The 20,475-nt window shown below is 39.8% G+C and overlaps 1 protein-coding gene and 2 pseudogenes across 1 annotated transcript; all 3 read right to left on the minus strand.

The window, feature by feature from the left end:
- Positions 1–4,307: 4,307 nt before the first annotated feature.
- Positions 4,308–10,719, minus strand: LOC149036456 (uncharacterized; annotated as a pseudogene).
- On the minus strand, positions 8,633–10,125 carry LOC149036457 (uncharacterized). The gene has a single exon (XM_089188826.1). The coding sequence runs from the start codon at positions 10,123–10,125 to the stop codon at positions 9,103–9,105; it is 1,023 nt and encodes a 340-aa protein (XP_089044952.1). The 3' UTR covers positions 8,633–9,102.
- Positions 10,720–15,887: 5,168 nt separating the features above from the next.
- On the minus strand, positions 15,888–18,603 carry LOC149036458 (uncharacterized; annotated as a pseudogene).
- Positions 18,604–20,475: the final 1,872 nt, after the last annotated feature.

A 20,475-nucleotide genomic window follows, 5' to 3' on the forward strand; every position in this document is an offset into this window, starting at 1 on the left:
ATTGGAGTCTCATCTTTGGCTAACAAGCTTCACCTCGCAAATAAAAACCATACGATGAGAAACTCCTGGCGACTAGCGCGTTACAAAGCACATGGTTTCTTTCTTGCTACACGACGACACTGAGACGCGCTCACTAAGCATGCTTGGAGTATAATTACAAAAATACCCAACATGGGTAAAAGAAGATAATATGCCAATATTGATAAAAAGGAAACCAACATTGGTGAAAAAATATGCCAGTATTGGTATAGATGAAACCAATGTTGGTAAAAGGAAAATAATTTACCAATAACAGTATGGAGGAATCCAACATTGGTAAACAGAAAATAATATACCGTTATTAGTGTAGAGCAATGCAATGTTGTTAAAACAAAAATAATATGCCAATATAGGTATAGAGGAATCCAACTTTGGAACAGAAACAAAATAATTTGCCAATGCTGGTAGAGAGCAATCTAATGTTGGTAAAACCAAAATAATATGCCAACATCGGTAAAAGTAATTTTTTATTATGTACCAACAATGAAGTTTCCAACTATGGAAAATTACTAGTTAGTAAGATGGAAAGCAAGGTTTAGTTTCCAACATAGAAAAATCACCTTGATATTTGTGGAAACCGTTTTTTTAAAATCAGTGATAAAAATAAGTTACATGCATATGTATATCAGTGTGCACTTGTACATTAGAATAAACAATTCCAACATTTTGGAAATATGTTGGTATCTAATAACATGCACTGCAAGTAAAATACACACATTTAAACAAAATGTGATTCTAAAAACACATCTTCCAAGTCTATAAGCTTCAAACTTTAAGGAGGATTTCTTTTACCAAATGAATTAAACTAAATACAATATTATTTACCCTTCAGCAGGATATCTGGGCTATCTTCCTTGCTTTTAATACAACATTGGATTTTGACAATGGTTAGCAATCATCTCCATATTTCAGAATGACGTGACGTCGTACACCCTCACTCCAATGCGACTTTGGACTTCGGAAAAATTATGTTATGAAAATAAACATGTTGGACGATGGTGGGAAATCAGGACTCTTACCCGACGAGCACAATTAGTATGTAATATGGCAGACAGCTTATCCGACGAGAACAAGTACCTTAAGCGTATTTTTTTAAAGAGTAACTACAACGAAGACTTCATCCAATCTTGTTTCTGGTACAATGTTAACAATGTACACAAAAGGTGTGGATTTGATCATAAGTCTAAACACCTAAATTCTGAATCCTATAACAAAGAAGCTAAGTGTGCTAATTTTTACTCGTTCCTAAAAAAGGTAATTTTGGGGGAAGTGAAGATGTCAATCACACAAGATTGTTTTCCTATCAGTGTAGTGTATTTTTTCAAACATCAATCCTTGACCTTGATATGCACAGAAAGCACCATTAATTTGTGAGTATGTACTAATGAAGGTTATTTTTGGTTGACTTATGGCAATTAGCTTTTCTTGCATTCTTGCCTCTACATGTGTCACATCTTCACCTCCTGTTGCTATTTATCACCGAGTTAGGAATGTCCACACACGTTAGATGATACCAGCCATTACACTGAAGACACTGCACATACTCCTGGTCATCATTTGGCATTCTACAAACACAGAAGATATCCATTGTTGTTTTGCTGTTGTGTACATGGTATGGTACCCGCTGTGTTGTTTTTAGAAAAGGAACCATCTCCAGTGAGTTGAGGCAGTCCACATAGTGCGTATGCATCTTTTCTTGGTAATATGATTCTGTCACTGGGTCTATGCCATGGCACAAATCTGTTGCAAATGCTAGTGCAAACAAGCCACAGTCACTTGAGTTGATTTGCTTTTGAATCTTTTTATTTGTAAACAGTATGGAACCCCCAGTATGCATGAGCAAGCGACAAGAATGGCGGATGGCAATTGGGCTAACTCTTTGAAACAATTTGTCATATACATTGATGGTGTCAGGCCTGCAAGAAATGGTACTGAGGCATACTCAATAATTGCCAGTGTTAATTATTTGCACAAACTGACTAATCCCTGGGGCCACCAATGTACCAGCAATAGCTGGGTCATGCAGACCATCCACAAAAGGAAATTTTGTTTTTAGTAGTAACTGGCCTGCATGAATCTCAGAGTCACACAATCAGTTTGTTTTCTTCAAAATGTGGCCTCTGGCATCCTCATAAAGAGTGAAGGTGAATTTAGGGTCATTTGGTCATTATCCATCCAGGTATTACCCTCTGACAAGTACTATGAGCTGATAGTGCCCTCCCCAGATGAACACTATCAGCCAAACTATTACTAAACCAGTCAAAAGAAGACAACATTCAGGGGTAAACTATATCATAGAGAGTAGTGACAACATTAAGCTCATGAAAATTAAGGAAATGGTCAATAAAACAGGAAGAGAAATGAGTATTTCCTTTTATCTTTAATAGCATCAAGCTGATGTGAGAGACTATACATGAATCATTTTATAACCTACAAGGTGACGACATGGAATTTCCCTTTGGCATAACTCCTTGAGAGCCATCTTCAGCAGTAACAATGGCTTTGCTGTATTGCTCCGTGTGCCCAACACACAGAACCAATAATTGAAGGCAGCTACGTAGCCCCTGATAACAGGAGGCTTGAGCGCACAACAACATAATGTGCCAATTTTCTTCCCTTTTGTTTCACCCATCACCTCTGAAACAAAATGTTTTAAGATTATTATAAGCACATAGAGAATATATGTCATTGCACATTTGCCAAAACTAGCACAGTTCTTATCTAATTGGTTATAGTTGTAAGTTTCTTGAAGTCCAGAGTATTTTGTTTAAACTGACGTCCACACCATATATTCCTTGTCTTACCATCTTACAACACGTTTATGTTTAAACTGACAGACCAAAAATAATATTGCTCGCAGATTTCTCATGCCGAAAAAAAACAAGCTTGCATGGCTTTTAGTATCCCTGCAGAAAGGCCTCAAAAAAGAGTGGCAGCTTTTTGCATTTCTCATAAGGAGCAAAATCCTTCTCATCCGTAAACAGTTAGACTGTCAACATTCCATATTTCAAGTGCGTTCATAGAGTTCCATAGATCAGTTAATTCGTAAAGTCATTACCATCTTGAAGGGACCGAGGACATGGTTAACCTGGCCTACACATGCCACACAAAGCACATATTGACCTTTTTCTCCTGCGTCTAATTACAATCCCTGCAAGTGAAACAAGCACATTTTTTTCTTTGCATTTCTGGTAGGTATAGGAACTCTGGGCCATTCTTCCACCTGCCTTGTAACTCATTAACGCGGATCCTTCGTGATAGGTCGTCAGCTACATTATCCTTACTGGGGATGTGCCTCCACTGGTTTGGATCTGAGTTACTTTGAATTTCTCCCACTCTCGAGGAGACGAATGGTTTGAAGCTGCGTGATGGACCTTGAATCCAGGCCAAGGTAATTGTACTGTCGGTAAAGAACTTGACATCTTTAAACTGTATCCTAGATTCCTCCTGAATGGATTTGGCTAGGCGACTTGTGAGGACAGCTGCTTGTAGCTTCAAGTGCGGAATTGTCAGCTGTTTCAACGGGGATACTCGAGACTTCGCTGCGATGAACTTGACTGCGTAAGTGTTGTCATCCTTCCTCTGGCGTGTGTAGGCACATGCTCCGAGTGCGTCTTGTGATGCGTCAGCGAAAACGCATAACATTGGCGGTTCCACAGCATTGACTACTGTTAGACATCTGTTGAACGACACACTGTCTAGTTCCTTAATTTCCTGGAAGAGTGAAATCCAGTTTTCTTGAACTGCAATCGGTAGCTCGTCATCCCAGTCCAGCCCCAGCTGCTACAGTCTTTGCATTTCAATCTTTGTTCTGACGATGAACGCTGCTGCAAATCCAATCAGATCAGAAATGCAAGCCACTTGACTCAGGATCATTCTTTTGGTCATCTTCTGCACACAGTTTTGACCGTTGTCTAGCTTCAGTAGGTTTGCTGCCACTCTGAAGTGAAACTTGTCTGTTTTAAAATTCCACAGGGTTCCCAGGACCTTCTCCTCATCTCCTTTGAACATGTTAATTTCCTTCTCTGCGTCACCGTTCACTTTCTCTTTGAGTATCTTATTGGAAATCCACTCTTTAACTCTGAATCCTCCTGTCTTCAAAACAGTGTCTATGTCATTTGTTAATTTTCTAGCTTCCTTTTCTGTATCCACAGACTCACAGATGTCATCCATGTACGTGTTGTTCGTCAGCACCTCGGCTGCTTCTGGGTAGCCTGCCTTGTTCTCTTGGGCTGTTTTTCGTAGCCCTATTTGTGCCATGGCGGGTGCGGGCTTGTCCCCAAATGTCAGAACTGTTTTGACGTAAATGACAGGTTCTTTGTCTGTTTCCATATTTCTCCAGAGAAAGCGGTGTACATGTTGATCTCTTTCGGGAATAAGGATCCGATCATACATCTTGGAGATGTCTCCCAGTACTGCAACTTCTTTCTCTCGAAATCTCAAGACAACTCCAAATATGCCGTTTAAAAGTTCGGGACCTTTTTTCCAGTAATTGTTCAGAGCGTGTCCTTGGAATGCAGAGGAGGCGTTGAAAACAATTCAAACAGGTGTGCTCTTCTTATCTGGCCTCAGTACAGCGTGATGTGGAATGTAATGAACAGGACCATGATACTTGTCTTGTTCTTCCTTTGACAGCTTTCGCGCAAATTTCATGCTTTCCATTTCCTCCATCTGTTTGTAGTAAGCTTCAGCTTGTTCAGGGTTTCTTTTCAGGTGTCGTTCTGTTGATTCTAGGCATTTTATTGCCAAACCTCTATTGTCTGGCAGCTGGTTAGGGTCTTTCCTCCAGGGGTAAGGGATCATCCATTGGTTTTCGACTTTCAAACACGACTCTTCTATGAGTTTGGCTTCTCTTTCTGTTTGAGCCAGTTTGTCTGCATCGCACACACAGGGTTTCACGGCAACGCCCATAGTTTCCGTTGTCCAAAAGTCCGTTAAGTCTATTGGTGAGGCATACTTGACATGCAATATGCTGGTTATGTCACTGATCTCTTCTGGTTTCCTCCAAAAACCACCCATCCAAGTGGAGACTTACGAGCTAGCAGGTGGTCCACTTGCCTTGTTTCCCCAGCATGCATGTGTGCGTGATCCATGCCGATCAGCAGGTCAACGTGCCCTTTTCCACGGAGAAATCTGGTGTTTGGTACGTCAAGAACCTCTGGTAAGTGCGATGTTTTCACTGCTGGAATCTTGTCACTGATGCTATGAATGCCAATTGCTTTAATAGTAAAACGCTTGTTGCTGTCAATACAGGTTAGCTGAACATTGTACTCCTTTGTTTTCATTGTTTCGTCCTCGCCACCAACTTTAGTAATGGTTATGGACACATCCTTTCCTTTCAAACCGAGAGTTTCAGTGGTATCCTGTTGGATAAGACTTATTTGAGCCCCCGAGTCAAGAAGAATGTTTCCGCATTTAAAGAGACCGTTGGTGCTGCCGATGTTAGCAGATAAAACCAGAAGAATTGCTTCATTGGGGCTGGCTGTAGTGGCAACGCCAATCTTCACGGAATTGCTCTTGTGTAAGAGTTGATGGTGCTGCTGTGGACACTGCGTTCCATTCTCCTGCTTTCTGCACTGTTGTTTGTGTTTGCAGTTATCCACAGTGTGTCCTCTCCCAGCCCTTTTCAAGCAGCTGAAGCACAGGTGATTTGCCTTTGTAGTTGCGATCCGGTCGTTGATGCTGAGGGATATGAATTTCGGGCATTGATCAGGCCAGTGTGATGAAGTTTTGCACAGCCAACATTTGTGCCAAATGGGTTTGTCGCTATCAGACCTGAAGTGATGCACAGGGCATCTACCAGATGAGCCCACTCTGATTGGCGCTGTAGCGCGCATTCGCGATTTCATTTCAACATTCATCCAATTCATCAATGCTTCAAGGGTAGCAGGTTTCTTTTCCTTTTCCAGATCTCTCGCCCAAACTTTTCTGTCATCAGCGCACATTCAATGATCGAAAGCATGTGGCTATTGTTCATGTCACTAGGGAAACCAACTTCTTTTAAGGTATTGTAACATCTTTTCACCAGATGTACGAGGTCACAAAATCGGGCGTCCTCCCCTTCCTGCAAGGCTTTGAATTGAACAATGTCCTGAGTTACAGTGTCTGACACAAATCTTGGGTCGCCATAGATGGAGTGCAAGTAGTCCCAGGCGGCGTCGTAATCGCTTCCTATTCCCTTAATGAGTTCGAGTGGCTTATCTCGCAGGCACGTACGCAGGAGCGTGATTGAATCTCTCTTTGAGTACTTCGCTTCTCTTGCGTGCTTGAAATCTGAATGAAAGATGGCGTAATCTCGGACATTTCCAGCGAAAACAGGAAGCTTGGGTTTTTCCAGTTTAAACGTGCAGGCGCCAGCTTCAATAGGACTTTGCTGTAAATTCTCTGTACTAGCGGTTAACGTGATGTTTAGATTGCTTTCTGTGTTAATCTGCTTATCATCAGCTGTCGGGACATTGTTAATTACTTGTACCGATTTAGTGCCGTTCTCGACGTCAATTTCCGGACCGGCTTGTTCGACTGATTGTATAATTGGCAGTTCATCGTTGTGAGGGGCGTCGCTTGTGCTAGGTGTTGCCGATTGCATATTTGAAATTCCTTCGTGTTCAAGCACTTCACCACATGCAATACTGTTTTCTTTACTTAAATTACCATTCTTAGCTAAATCATTCGAACTCAACTGTTCCACACTTTCAACAAACATTTTGGTGTCTACTTCAAGACGCATGAATATTTCCTGGCAATCGGAGAGCCATTGTTCTTCAGTTTCGTATGTGCTGTCATCTTCAATGAGCTTGGTATAATCCTCGTGTTTAACCACTAAGTTTTCATACACTCAGGGTTCGTACCTTTTTTGGACTAAAAATTCAAGGACTTTTCAAGGACTTTTCAAGGACATATTTTTTATTTTTCAAGGACTCCACCAACTGCAAAATAAAAGAATGTTCACCTTATCATAGTAGCGATTGTGCCGAGCTTAAGTCGAGCTAAAAGTGTATGCCTTTTTTAGTTCATCCACAACATTCGCAATTTTGCACTCAAGGTCTTTGCGAGCTATCTCCTTTTCTTTTGCAGTTCTCCTCAAACTATTTGACTTTGTAATCCACACAAGTTTCCCAGTGTCCTCTGCTTTCTGTGCAAACTCGTCTGCCGATTTAACAAGATTGTCAACATCACTGTCTAAACGCCTTCTTTTCTTTTTAAGTTCGTCAAGTTCATCGACTAGCTCCTTTCGCTTCAGTTCTACACCCTCAGAGGTTTTCTTCCTCTTTTGTTCGTCAAGATATGATAAATACTTCTGCCTAGCTCCTGCAGCTGACAAAAGAAGTGGTTTGTTGATTGAAACAGCAAGGACACCTCCCACAGATTGTACATGGTCTTGTACCAGCCTTTGAGCAATGAAGGAGCGCTCTTGGAGGTTCTCGACTTCCAGTTGCTTATTGACTGAGAATCCTCTTTCGACACTGGCCTGGCCATGTGATAATATCAGTAGCTCTGAGACTACTTTCCACAATGATTGGTAGGATCGCTTCTGTCCCATGTGAAGATACAGAAAGGAATCAAGTCTATCATTGTTAGGATCATAGTCTTTGAACTCCGACGGAGAAGAAGAGGGGACTTCCATAATGAATTGTCTAAATAGTTCCAAAAGGGAATCACATTCACCTTCCGGGACTTTCTTGGCATTTTCAAGGGTAGTCAAAACTCTCTTGAATTTTGTGATGGAAACATCATGGTCACTCATCATGTTTCTTGGATCTAAGCAATTTATATTCCTTACAAGGGAATACTGAATTGGTGCTTTGGCAATCAGTTTGCAAACTACTTTCATAAGGAACTCCTTGCATTCCATCTGAAACTGAAGCACTCTTTTCTCTGAAACTGTGGACTTTGCAATCGACTCCTTGATCTTCTTGTCAGCTGTAAACCCCAGGTCAATCTTGGAATGAGAGGCATGAATGCTGGAGTCAGCAGGGTCAAGTTTTGTAAGCTTCAATGGGGTTTTGGCTTCACTGATAACAGTGGTCTTAATAAATCTTCTCATTAATCCCCCAAGCATGCTGTACAGGTCTGTAGCCATGAAAGGAAGCATAGGCTTGTCGGTTTGATAGAGTGTCAAAAACGGTGTCACTTGCTTGGCTACTGATAGGAAGAAAGCGACTTTTGCAGTCGTAAAGGGATCTGCAACAAACTCTTGTACAGTTTCAAAGGATTTATTTTGTGGCTGTGGAACTTTTCCTGCCCTTGCACTCTGAACATACTTGACAACACTGTCCCACATACTCTGTGTACGTTCTGCAACCAAGACATTCTCCAACCACCTATGTTTGCAGAACTTCAAAGCAAACAGTGAGTTTCCTGTTACTTTGGTGTAGTCCTCTCTCCTTGCCGGACTGTCCTGAAAAAGCCAGTGAAGGCTGGAGAACAACCTGTCTAACTGCTATCCTGATGCCACAGCACCATCCTTGAATGCTCCATGAAGAATGTGTAAACCACAGCTGCCAATGTTCAGCATGTGACTATTATGCTCCCTTTTTGCCTCATCAGTCAGCATACTGTAAAATTTCCAATTAACGTTGGGTCCATCCATTGACAACTAGTATGAGAGAAAACATTCCTTGTAATATTGAAAGGGAAACAGATTATTTAATTTAGTACTTGCATTACGTCCCAGAGTTCGTGTCATTGTCCACCTAGACACGAAGTGAACTAGTCATGGATGCATTGGAATTGTGAAGATTTGCAATGAAAGAGTGTTGATTTATTTAGACCTTAAAGGGCAGAAAACCAAGTAAGGTGTTTCATTTCTATTTAATACAATTTTATCGCTTTTTGGAACATTGGCTAGATTGTGAACGCACAATTTATATTACATGCAATAAATTAGATTAAGTAATCTTGCATCTTTCGCCCTTCTACAGCAAAATAATAACAGACATTGAAAGATTTTCATGTTAAAAAAAATTTAACGCAACTTCTTGTAATTATCGTTCGCCGGCGAACGATGAAATTAAATGCCAGTCATGAAAACAATATAATTGATTCCAATTTGATCACACCTTTTTAATAATGGCAAGACATAGGTCTTTCAAAAGAGTGGCAATATGACAAAGAATAATTGAAATTAGGTAATTGTGTGAAGACTAAGTTTGTGCTATTGCCTATTTCGAAATGTCGATAATTGAGGGTAAGAAATAATACAACTTCAAAGAAGCATATCTTGCAAACAATTTCATGGATTACCCAAACATAACGAGAGTTGCATCCTACCTGATAAACTTTTTTGAGAGGAATTCCTTCTATGCCTGAACGAAAATGAGAAAGCATGTCCTCTGCTGTTCCATGCCCCATAAACACTGAGGTATAATAGCGACTTTCAACTTCGTGTTTGTCATGATTCCATGAACGAATGTGAATATCCATTTGCTTTGACTGGCACACGCTATTCAGGCTCTCGTCAAACATAAGTACATAAGCTTCTTCTTTTTTCACAACGTCCTTCAAAAGTTGTTTGAAGTGTGGAGCGAGCCCAAAACAGATCAAGTATGCACATTTCTTTTCTCCGCATGTAAACTGACTCGCGATCCGACTGTCAGGAAACATCGCTTGAAACAATTTGCTCGTACCTTCGCATGATTTATAGGAGTAATGAGACATTATCACCTTCAATGCCCACAAAATTTCTGCTTTCAAAGTCTCATCACGAGTGACAATTCTTTCCATCACCGATGAACCAGATGAACTCGTAGTACTAGACTTTGTGGGGTTGAGCGTGTTGTGTTCGCCACTTTCAGACGAAGCGGATTTTGAAACTTCTTTGGCATCGTCACTTGTAGTTGCTGGTTGTTGAAAAGAAACGCCAAAAAAATCTGAAACGCTTGCTAATGACCTATTCTGGGATGTCAGTGTTTGATGTTTTTTTCCTTTCAAGTGACTTGTGAGCGCTGACTCTCCCATGCTCGAAATGTCAACATCCTTCATACACACGATGCATCGTGCCTTGTGCTTGTCACCCTTGACTTCTCGAAGCCAATCTTTATACAGTGATTTCTGAAGCCACAAGTTGCTGAAAACACACTTGCCCATTGTTTTAAATCTCTCACTCGTGAAACAAAACGCAAACAATCAACACTAACCCAGACAAGGAAAGCACTCAAAGCACATGGCTTTTCTCAGAAAGAGGGAATAGTACAAAACATTTGATTGGCCCTTGACATTCGAGACATTCAACCAATCAGAGTGATTAATAGAACCAAGAACAGGACAAATGGATATGGGCGATTGATCGACATGCGGAGTGGCGTTACGATCGTTTGTTATTTGTATCTTACTATTATGTGTTGCTACGTTTGTGCCAGTTGCATATATTTTCAGATAAGGCACTCTAGAATCTAAGTTGGATTAAATTAGCTACAAATTTCAAGGACTTTCCAGCACTGACTACAATTATCAAGGACTTTCAAGGCCTTGAATTTTTATTTTGAGATTCAAGGACTTTCAAGGACTTTCAAGGCGCGTGCGAACCCTGTACACTCCCTGCAGCTTTATTAAGACTTCTCTTACCTCATTCGGAGGTCTCTTATGTTCTACAGCATGTACCAACGCTTTTCCAGCCCTTGTAAAGGCCGATTTTGCTGAACGTCGGTCAGTCTTCACTTGTTTTAGCGCCGCTTCAGCCATGGTCGTGGTTGATTAGCGCAGCTTCTTCATCAGACCAAGAAATCGAATGAAATGGTCCAACAAAACCAAACAGGCAATCCAACTATGCTATGCAAATCGTATAAACGTATCGTATCGTTTTATCGTATAATATAAATAGAGGCGTGTGTTTCTGAGATAGACTCGTGGATGGTGTGCAATAACTGAAACTAAACAGAGGAAAGACGGAGCTATTGATCTTGAGTGCACGACACCGTCCACCCCCATCAATAGAGTATGTTACATACATACATACATACACCTTTATTCAAATTCTATATACAAATATATTTATATATAAAAATTTGAAAAGGGGAGTTTGGAGGTTAGCCCTATATAACAACTCCCCTGAATAGAAAATAAAAAGTAACAAATGTAGAGCTATGTACAGAGAAAAAAAAAAATAATGAAGAAGAAGAAAAGAACTATGTAATGTTTACAATTTTAAAAATATTTTTAATCTTAATTTAAAAAGTTCCAGAGTCCCTGCCTCTACAACATGCTTTGGTAAATTGTTCCAATCGCTAACTACCCTAATAAAAAAAGAATTTTTAAAACAATTTATCCTCGAAGATTTGAAGTAAAGTTTATAAGAATGATTAGCCCTTGTGGAGCACACTTTTATAAATTCGAAAAATTCTTGAAAGTCTAAATGGGAGAGGCCAAAAACAATCTTGTAACATTCCACAAGTGAAAAGTAGGTTCTCCGTGTGGATAAAAGAGGCCAATTTAAAATGTTACATCGTTCCTCGTACGGCATTTCACCTCGTTTCTGTCTGAGAGTTAATCTCGATGCATGGCGTTGCACGTTGTCGATTGCATGTATATCTTTCACAAGGTAGGGATTCCACACTGGTACAGCATACTCTAATAGAGGTCTCACCAAAGATTTGTAAAGCAGTGAAAAAGTACTTGTTTTGGCTGTTCCAACAGTCCGCCTAACGAGTCCCAGGACTTGGTTGGCTTTGTTTACTATGATACTGATGTGTTGAGACCAGGAGAGATCTTTTAAGATTACAACTCCAAGATCTTTAAAGCTATTAACATCCTTTTAAGGTCGAGCTGAGAGTGTAATTCGTAGACGATTTTTCACGGGAATGCGTTATACGCATTGCTTCACACTTTTCCTCATTGAAATGTAATTGCCATGTATTCACCCAGTGGCAGTGGCTATCAAGATCAGATTGAAGTGTTTGTATGTCAGAAGTCGGATTACGGAGTTCTCTATAGATCTTAGTGTCATCCGCATACAATTTAATATTGGACGAAACACAGTCAGCAATATCGTTTATGTATGACACGAATAAAATTGGGCCAAGGATGGTGCCCTGCGGGGTACCAGATACCAGGCCGCCCATTCAGAAAAGGTACCTCTAACAACAACTCGTTGCTTACGGCAGGTGAGGAAGTGCCTTAGCCAGTTGATTAAGTTTCCTACAATACCAAGGCTACGAAGTTTAATTAGTAGGCGCTCGTGGGGAACACTGTCAAAAGCCTTGGCGAGATCCAAGAAGATGACGTCTGTTGCAAAAGATGAATTTCTCGATTTCGCAAAGTCGTGGATAGTTGAGAGTAATTGAGTCGTAGTTGACCTGCCCTACAGAAAACCAAATTGTTTTTTGTTTATCACGTCCAGGTTATGCCAAAAGGGTGTTATCCTATTTCGTACAATTTTTTCACTGATCTTGCATACAATAGTGGTAAGTGAGATTGGACGGTAGTTTTCTCTCAAGTGTTTAGAACCTTTCTTATGGAGTGGAACAATATCTGCTGACCTCCAGTCTTCGGGCAAATGCCCAAGCTGGAAAGATTTGTTTACCAAATATGAGATTGAAGGAGCTAACTCCGATGCGCACGATCTTAAAATTACTGGTGAAATACGATCTGGTCTCGGGGACTTGTTCGGTTTGAGGGACTTGAGACACTTAATTACTTCGCCAGAAGTGCAGGAAGTAACATCGAGTTTCTCGCTGACTGTAGGTTCTAAGGAAGGCATATTTGCGAGGTCCTCAGTAGTGAATACAAAGGAAAAGTACGAATTTAAGCTGCTAGCAATGCTAGAATCATCTGTCAAGACTTCGTCACCAACATTTAAGGATACTAAATTATTAGTACCATTGCGTTTACGCTTAACGTAATTCCAGAAAGGCTTAGAATCACCACTGAAGTCAAGTTCCGAGGCCATGTTATTAATGTAAGTCCAGCGAGCTTGGTTGCATTCTCTTTTCACAGCATTGTTTAGCTTTCGGTATTTCTCCCAAAGGACGGGTTGGCACTTTTTCGAGCTTTGCTATAAAGCGATTTCTTTTTCCTGCACAGGTTAATGAGGTCCTTTGTTATCCAAGGTGCGTTACTTTTTCTCTTGCTTTGACACAAGGGAATACATTGATCCATAGCTGTAAACAACAAGTCTTTCCAGCAGGACCAGTTATAATCAATGTCATCATCGAAAAAGGCACAGCTCCAAGGAATATAGGATAATAGAGACTTCAAATGTGTCCAGTCAGTCTTGCTGTACGAATAGAGAAGCTTCTGGGATTTACGCTGTACATAAGGCGAGCAGAGGATCCTGAAACTAAGGGATCTGTGATCAGAAAAACAATCTCCAACAAGTAATCGATCCACAATATCTGGCGAGGTTGAAACAACTAAGTCCAGAATATTCTGATTCCTTGTAGGCTCTCTGACTAATTGCGTTAAGAAATTATCCTGGATTATGTCAATTAAGTGAACATAAATATCTGATTGATGCAGAGCTCTATTGCATGACCAGTCAATGTCCGGCAGGTCAAAATCTCCGAGCAGAATTAATTCGGCTGTTGAATTCAATTCTTGAATACAGATCCGGAGGTCTTCTAAAGGTTTTGTATCTCCTCCAGGGGGCCGACAGAACACACCAAGGGTTATCCGCCGCTCGTGAGAGAAGAGCAAGTCAATGAAAAGCAATTCAGACTCACACTGATGAGTTACACGAAGAGTAGCTGGAATGTAATCTTGAACTGCAATTAACACACCACTGCCATGACGGCCATTGGTTGTACGATCTTTCCTGAAGACAGTGTAGTGTGAAGGGAAAATTTCGGAGTCGACAATGGAATGGTCCAAATGCGTCTCAGTTAGTACAATTAAGTCGTAGTTCCTCTGAGACATTTCCAACTCAAGTAGGTCGAGTTTGTTGATGATACTGCGAGTGTTTGCATAAAATGTGTGAAGCCCGCGGAGGTTAAATCCATCTTGTCGTGGCTCCGGGTTTGCAGCGCTGGAGTTAACTGGGCCAGGGTTTGGATTAATATCACCACTTCTCATTAGAAATGATGTTTGGAAGCTTGAGACGGAGTTTGGATAGTAGGCAACTCTTGAGGATGAAAACCCTTTGCGACTGATAGTCAGTGTGTAATGGTGGCCGCATCGTGTTTGGTTGTAGGCGACAGCTCGGTCAAACAATCCAATCGACGGTCCATGAAGAGGAAACTGTGTAAAATCATGATTATCAGATGTATGTGGTCTCGCGAGAGCGAAAACAACTTCCCCAGTAAAGATAAGGGAAAGAAAGAGCTGAAAACTGTGAGAGCACCTGAACGCATGACCTACCACCATCATCCGGAAGCTACTCACCACTGTTCTGGCAAGTTTTCGTGGTAAATGCCTTTGTTACAAAATTTACAAAGGCAACTAAGAATATCACTAATGATTGAAAGAAAATGAAAGGAGAGCAAACGAGACTATTTTTTCTAGGAATTTGTTTTCATACATTGATCTTAGTCCTCTGTAAGAGTACTATTCCTGTCTACTATTCCATGTTGATGTGTCTGGTGAGCGGATCGAGCCATCTTCCTCTGCAAGGAACATTGGAGTTATCTTTGATGAGCACATGTCACTAGATAAGCATGTTACCAGTACCTGCAAAGCCTGTTTCTTCCATCTTAGAAACATTAGCAAGATAAGAGACTGCTTATCTCTGGCAGATACCGAAAAACTAGTTCATGCGTTCATTACATCTAAGCTAGATAACACCAACTCGCTACTATATGGATTACCCAAATTCCTGATAGATCGTCTACAAAATGTCCAGAATGCTGCAGCTCATGTTGTCACTCGTACAAGAAAGTATGACCACATCAAACCTGTTTTAGAGCAGCTTCACTAGCTCCCAGTTAGCCAGCGCATAGATTACAAGATATTACTTTTGACTTTCAAAGTGCTCAACGGACAAGCCCCTAGTTACATCACTGAACTGCTGAAGCCTTATGTACCAACCAGAAATCTGAGGTCCTCCTCCAAAAACTTACTTAAAGTACCACCTGTCAAGCTAGTAAGTTATGGTCACAGGTGTTTCTCTTTTGTAGCACCGACTCTATGGAACTCTCTTCCAAACAACATAAAAGAGAGCAGCTCGCTATCAGACTTTAAGACCTGTATAAAGACATACCTTTTAAACAAATTTATAATTAACCTTCTTAACAAATTTTATAATTAGCTTAGCAAATTAATTAGCTATTTTATAGTTAGCTAGGTCGCTAGTTAGTTGGTTAGTTAATTAGTTAGTCAGCTAGTTAGTTAGTTAGTTAATTAGTGAATTAGTTCTATTATAAGTTTCACAGTTTTTACTCTCATCATTACAGATTTTTTATTAGTTAGTTTTTTACTCATATTTTAGTGATGTTTACGTTTTTATAAAATTTTATCAATGTCTTTTATAAATGAATGGTAAAGCGCTATTGAATAGCAATAGAAATAGCACTATATAAATACTGTATTATTATTATTATTATTATTATTATTATTATAATCTATTCCAATATATTATTATTCGATCTAAAGAAAAGAATGAGATACATTTGAGAAATTGAACAGGATCCATTGATTCATAAAGACACGAGTAAAACTATTAGATAGAATTACAGCACTGAGAACTTACTTCTATGACGATGTCTAGTAGTATTGTTTCACGGTGTATAGCTACGTACAGGTCAGCAACAGATGAAACAGGTCAGGATATAACAGAACACGGGTCAGCAAGACAGGTTAGCAGAACTTGTACGCATCTTTGAATCTCAAGTATCTGAACTGAAAACTGAACTATTCACGTGGCTTAATTACATAAGCTAGTGTCAATCAAAATCAATCAGGAAAATCAAGTTAATAATTCATTATATTGACAAAACAGGAACCTCTGCAACCTCTGCATCCTGCAGGCCTGCTGATTGCACAGCTGACTTCATCAGCTTACCAATCTCGTTCTTGCCATTCAGTGCCCTCATGTACCAGATGTTGCTGCCAGGTCGTCGCCAATAATTCATGGCTAAGTAAAATGGGCTGTCAGCGCTATTCATTTCTTCTGGACGGTGACTCTTGAATTCGTTGTTATAAAAAACTGAACAACGTTTGTCATTTGTTGCCTACATGGTTGTATTAAATACTTGTGTATCACCATTGCTGCTGCGGGTCTTGGATCCTCTTTCTGATTTCCAAATCAGAAATTCCTTGCCTGTTTCATTGTCTGTTTGAAGAACAATGTTGCCCCATTTTGGTTTCCTGCTTTTGTCCCGGGCACGGAATCCAAAGTGCAGTGCCAATAACCACCAAATTATGTGTTGGAGGGCTTCATGGTTTTCACCAGTACGAAACAACAAATCTTCAGCGTTTGATAGTTCTTTTGCAGCATAAGGGTGATTTCCTTTCGCTTATTCAGAAATCAGCTGTTTGTTTTTAGAGAGATGAACTTCCCTGGACTTAAGGAATTCTTGGTCTTTGAGGATGCTCAGTTTGGAGTTCTTGTTGTTTAGATATTGTTGCAGGCCTCTTTGAAATGATTGTTGTGTTGCCGGATCATACAATCCACCATCTTTCTTCCTTATCTCCATCAGGAACTGACATATCAAGATGTTGTGCTCGTCTGCCGGTATTTTTCCAATTTTCCTGGCCACGCCCACCTCTAGGAAGAATCTTTTCCAAACATGTGGGTAGTATTCTGTTTTTTTCACCCTGTTTTCTGGACATTGTGTTTAAATATACTTTACAAAACATTTCTGATCTAGTCTATTAAGACCGTGCTGGTCGACAGAAATATTCTCCAAATTCCCTGAAAATACCCAATGTCCAAGATTAAGGAGAACAGTATTATTTTGGTAGTATATTGTACAGTATCAGGTCCAGGACTGGTAGGATTACCTGTTGTGCAATCAATCGTGCCTAAAATACTAGTAAATTAGAAACACTAATGGATGTCTCTTCCTTTGGTAAAATATACATTGACAAATCAAGATGCTGTACAACTAAACATAAAGAAAATAAAAGAAATAAAGAATTCAAGCCAAATATTTCTTGAACAAAATAAACTTTAATCATCATCAGACAGTCACCAACAGTGCTTGGTGTACCAAACCATGGGCAAGAAATGTACAGGCACATCATGTTGAGTACCATTTTGCATAAAAATAGCATAAGTTAAAGTTCTACACACACTTTCCACAGAGAAACCCAACCTTTTCCTTGCAAGTGTAACATGATCACTTACGTACAATAACCCTTTCACTGCCACAGTTCTGACAAAGACTGTTTTCTGACTGCCAGGTTTTTTTTACTAGTAACCTCAAAAAATCACTCTCAATCTTTAATGGCTTATATCTCAGTCAGTTTTTAAGATATTAAAATGAAATTTTCAGGATAGTATCTGGAATAAACAAATATTTTTTCTACGTTGTCAGGGGGGGTGATCGGGTCATGTGACCTGACTTTCATTGGAAGGCATTATGGGTTTCTTAAAAATAACTATTTTACATTAAATTTCCCTTTCATTTCTCTTTGTATTTTTTACCTAAAACACTGAAAGGACTTAACTCAGCTGAACAATCTCTTCATCATAACTTTACAAAGTTACATTCAAGCATAAAGGCTAATATTCTTCCTAAAAAGTGATTTTTAGCAACAAGTTTGCTGTTGCACCACTAACAAATAATGACAGTGAATTTTATAAAGACAAAGAAACAAATATGTCTTAATATATTCTCCATCATAACAAACATGAGGGTTTATGTGTCATATCACACAGTGTGTTGTGTACAAGTGATACTGAGCAGTACCATAGTGTAATGTTTACAAGTTATACTGACGCAAAGTGTGATAACGTTCAAAACAAGGAACAATGCATAATGCTATATCATACTGCTTGCAATAAAAAGAAGTTTGCACCCTTTTCTTATTTTTCCTGTCAGAGCAAACCCGACAATCAAGTTTTTGCTTGGGGTTCTCATTTTTTCCTAGGAAATGGCGTCCAGTAAGTCTTAGAGGGTCTGGGGTATCTGAGGGCCTCCCATTTTGAGGCTGAGGCGGGTTCCAGTCCCTCAAAAGCCCAGTTATTACTTGCTCTCTAAACTTTTTAGGGTTAACTCTTTTAGTGGAGTTTGCCTTCTTGTAAAGAATAAACCCATTTACGAGGGCAATTTCCCTGGCCCTATGGAAAAGGGTATGATACCATTTGACACACTTGTGAGGAAATTGGTATGTGCCTAGCATTTGGTGAAGGGTGTCGACCCCACCCATGTTTGAATTGTATCGATCAGCGATTACTGGCTTTTCAACTTCCCTATAACCCCCTTCCCCATTCTTACTTCTAACAGCCTTGTCTACTGTCAAATTATTCTCAACAGTACTCAAAAAGGTAACACGTTTTGTGTCTTGCCATTCACAGGCAACAAGATTATCTGAACGCATAAAAACAGGCGGTTCTCCCTTTTTTAGAGACAATCTTGATGGCAAGAGCTCTTTTGGCATTTGTTTCCGATTTACTTTCACAGTTCCACAGGCACCAATGTTCTCTTGCTCCAATTTCTTGAATAGAGATGGAGCAGAATAATAATTGTCCATGTAAACAATGTGGCCCTTGTCCTCGTATCCTTGCACTAATGACAAAACAACCTGTTCCGAAAGGCTGACCCCTTTATATCAAGGAAATGATGCTTTGCCAGTGTAGACAATGGACCTCGGGCAATAGCCAGTTTTTGCCTCAGCAAGCACAAACTGCTTGATTCCCCACCTTGTGGGCTTGGCTGGAAGGTACTGCCGAAAAAATAGTCTCCCCTTGAATTTGACCATACTTTCATCCAAGGAAAGGTCACGTGCTGGCTGATACCACTTTTCATAAGTTGGGTTGACTATGTCCAACAAAGGTTGAATCTTGAATAAAGGATTGTAACCTTCTTCACCCCTGGCAATTTGGTTTTCAATATTGTTAAAATGCAGAAATGCTTGTAACAGTTCAAACCTGTTGCGTGACATCACAGATGAAAATGGCAGGGCTGTCAACCAAAATCCACTCCAATGATCAGCATGGGCTGGTTTCTGGCAAAGCCCCATTGCAATTTGCAAAGTGAAAAAGGCTTTTATTTCATTAGGAGATGTGTCTTTCCAGGCTCGAAAACGAAAACAAGGCTCAAAATCAGCAGGCGTATCTAAATACTGTTGTGCATACCTGTTTGTCTCCCTTGAAATCAGTTCAAAAGCTTCATTTGGGAAGAAGAGATAAAAAAAGTCGACTGGGACATAATTAGATGCATCAACAAGTATTCCCGGCCGTTTGTCAAAATTTTGAAGCCATGTGGACTCGAACGGATCAATATCCTTGCCAGACTGACACATTATCTTGGGTTTTACTTAAGTGATATCTCAGGACAAATTTAAACCTTTTTTTCCCCACAGTAAAGAGGACATCCAACTGCTTTAATAGTAAGTGCTCTTGTCTTTGTTACTTAACGTTTGCAAAATCCAAAGTTCTACGCACATTGTCTTCGGAGAGAATAAACCTTTTACATCCAAGTGTAAAGGCCATCACCTATATTGCCTGTAAAACCTTAGGGGCTACACATTGATACATCTTCTTGGGGTACTTTGTTGAGTGATACCTCTGAAGGAATAAAAACCTTTTTCTATTGCTGCAAAGTGGATGCAACTGCTCTGATAAACTTATTCTTGTCTTTGTTGTGCAACAGCTTTAAACCCATCCTCTTGGCTTCTTTCTTTAGTTCTTCAAGGCATATTTCATTACCACTGTTTTTTCCAAGCCACACCAGGATTATAGCAGTGGCTGATATCAAGTTCAGATCTAAAAAGGGCCACAGCAATAAAACTCAGTTTTAGGCAATTTTAAGCCCCTTTTTTGACTAATGCAATACATTATTGCACAACTGATACGGCTGAGAGGGCCAATAACTAATCAGAAGATCTTGTTGCTGGTCCAATATTTTCTACTGTAATTATTGGACTAGGTAGTGTTTCTACAGCTTGTTTTCATTCAGTAAGTGTAATAAACTTCATATTAACCAAGATTTCTTGGAACCATACAGGGAGAATATTGGCCCTGGTTTTTTTCTCTACGGACCACACTGTGCTCAATCTATACTGTCAAGATTGATTGATCAATCAATCAATCAATCAATCTTTATTTGCAACTGGAGTATTTTTATTTACAAGGGTGTACATAGTATACTCAGAGTCAGTATGCTAGTGCAGCCCTTGTGCTTAGTTGATAGCAGTTGTTCATAACTGAAGTAGTTAGCCTGTAAAAATGTTATTATAATAATTTATATTATTATTATACAATGCTTTTATAATAATACTAATAATAGAAATAAGATATGTGTATCATAATAGTGATTGTATTGACGACTTTCATAATGGCGGATGGCACGCGAGACTGGTATTAAGTTAAACATGAAACTGAGGTCAGAAAAAACCACATTT

The sequence above is a fragment of the Pocillopora damicornis genome, chromosome 12, assembly GCF_964200805.1.
Source record: "Pocillopora damicornis chromosome 12, jaPocDami1.2, whole genome shotgun sequence".
NCBI lineage: Eukaryota > Metazoa > Cnidaria > Anthozoa > Scleractinia > Pocilloporidae > Pocillopora > Pocillopora damicornis.

Excerpts from the sequence above, each read along its gene's own strand:
- LOC149036457 (XM_089188826.1), bottom strand. The coding sequence starts at position 10,125 with ATGGGCAAGTGTGTTTTCAGCAACTTGTGGCTTCAGAAATCACTGTAT.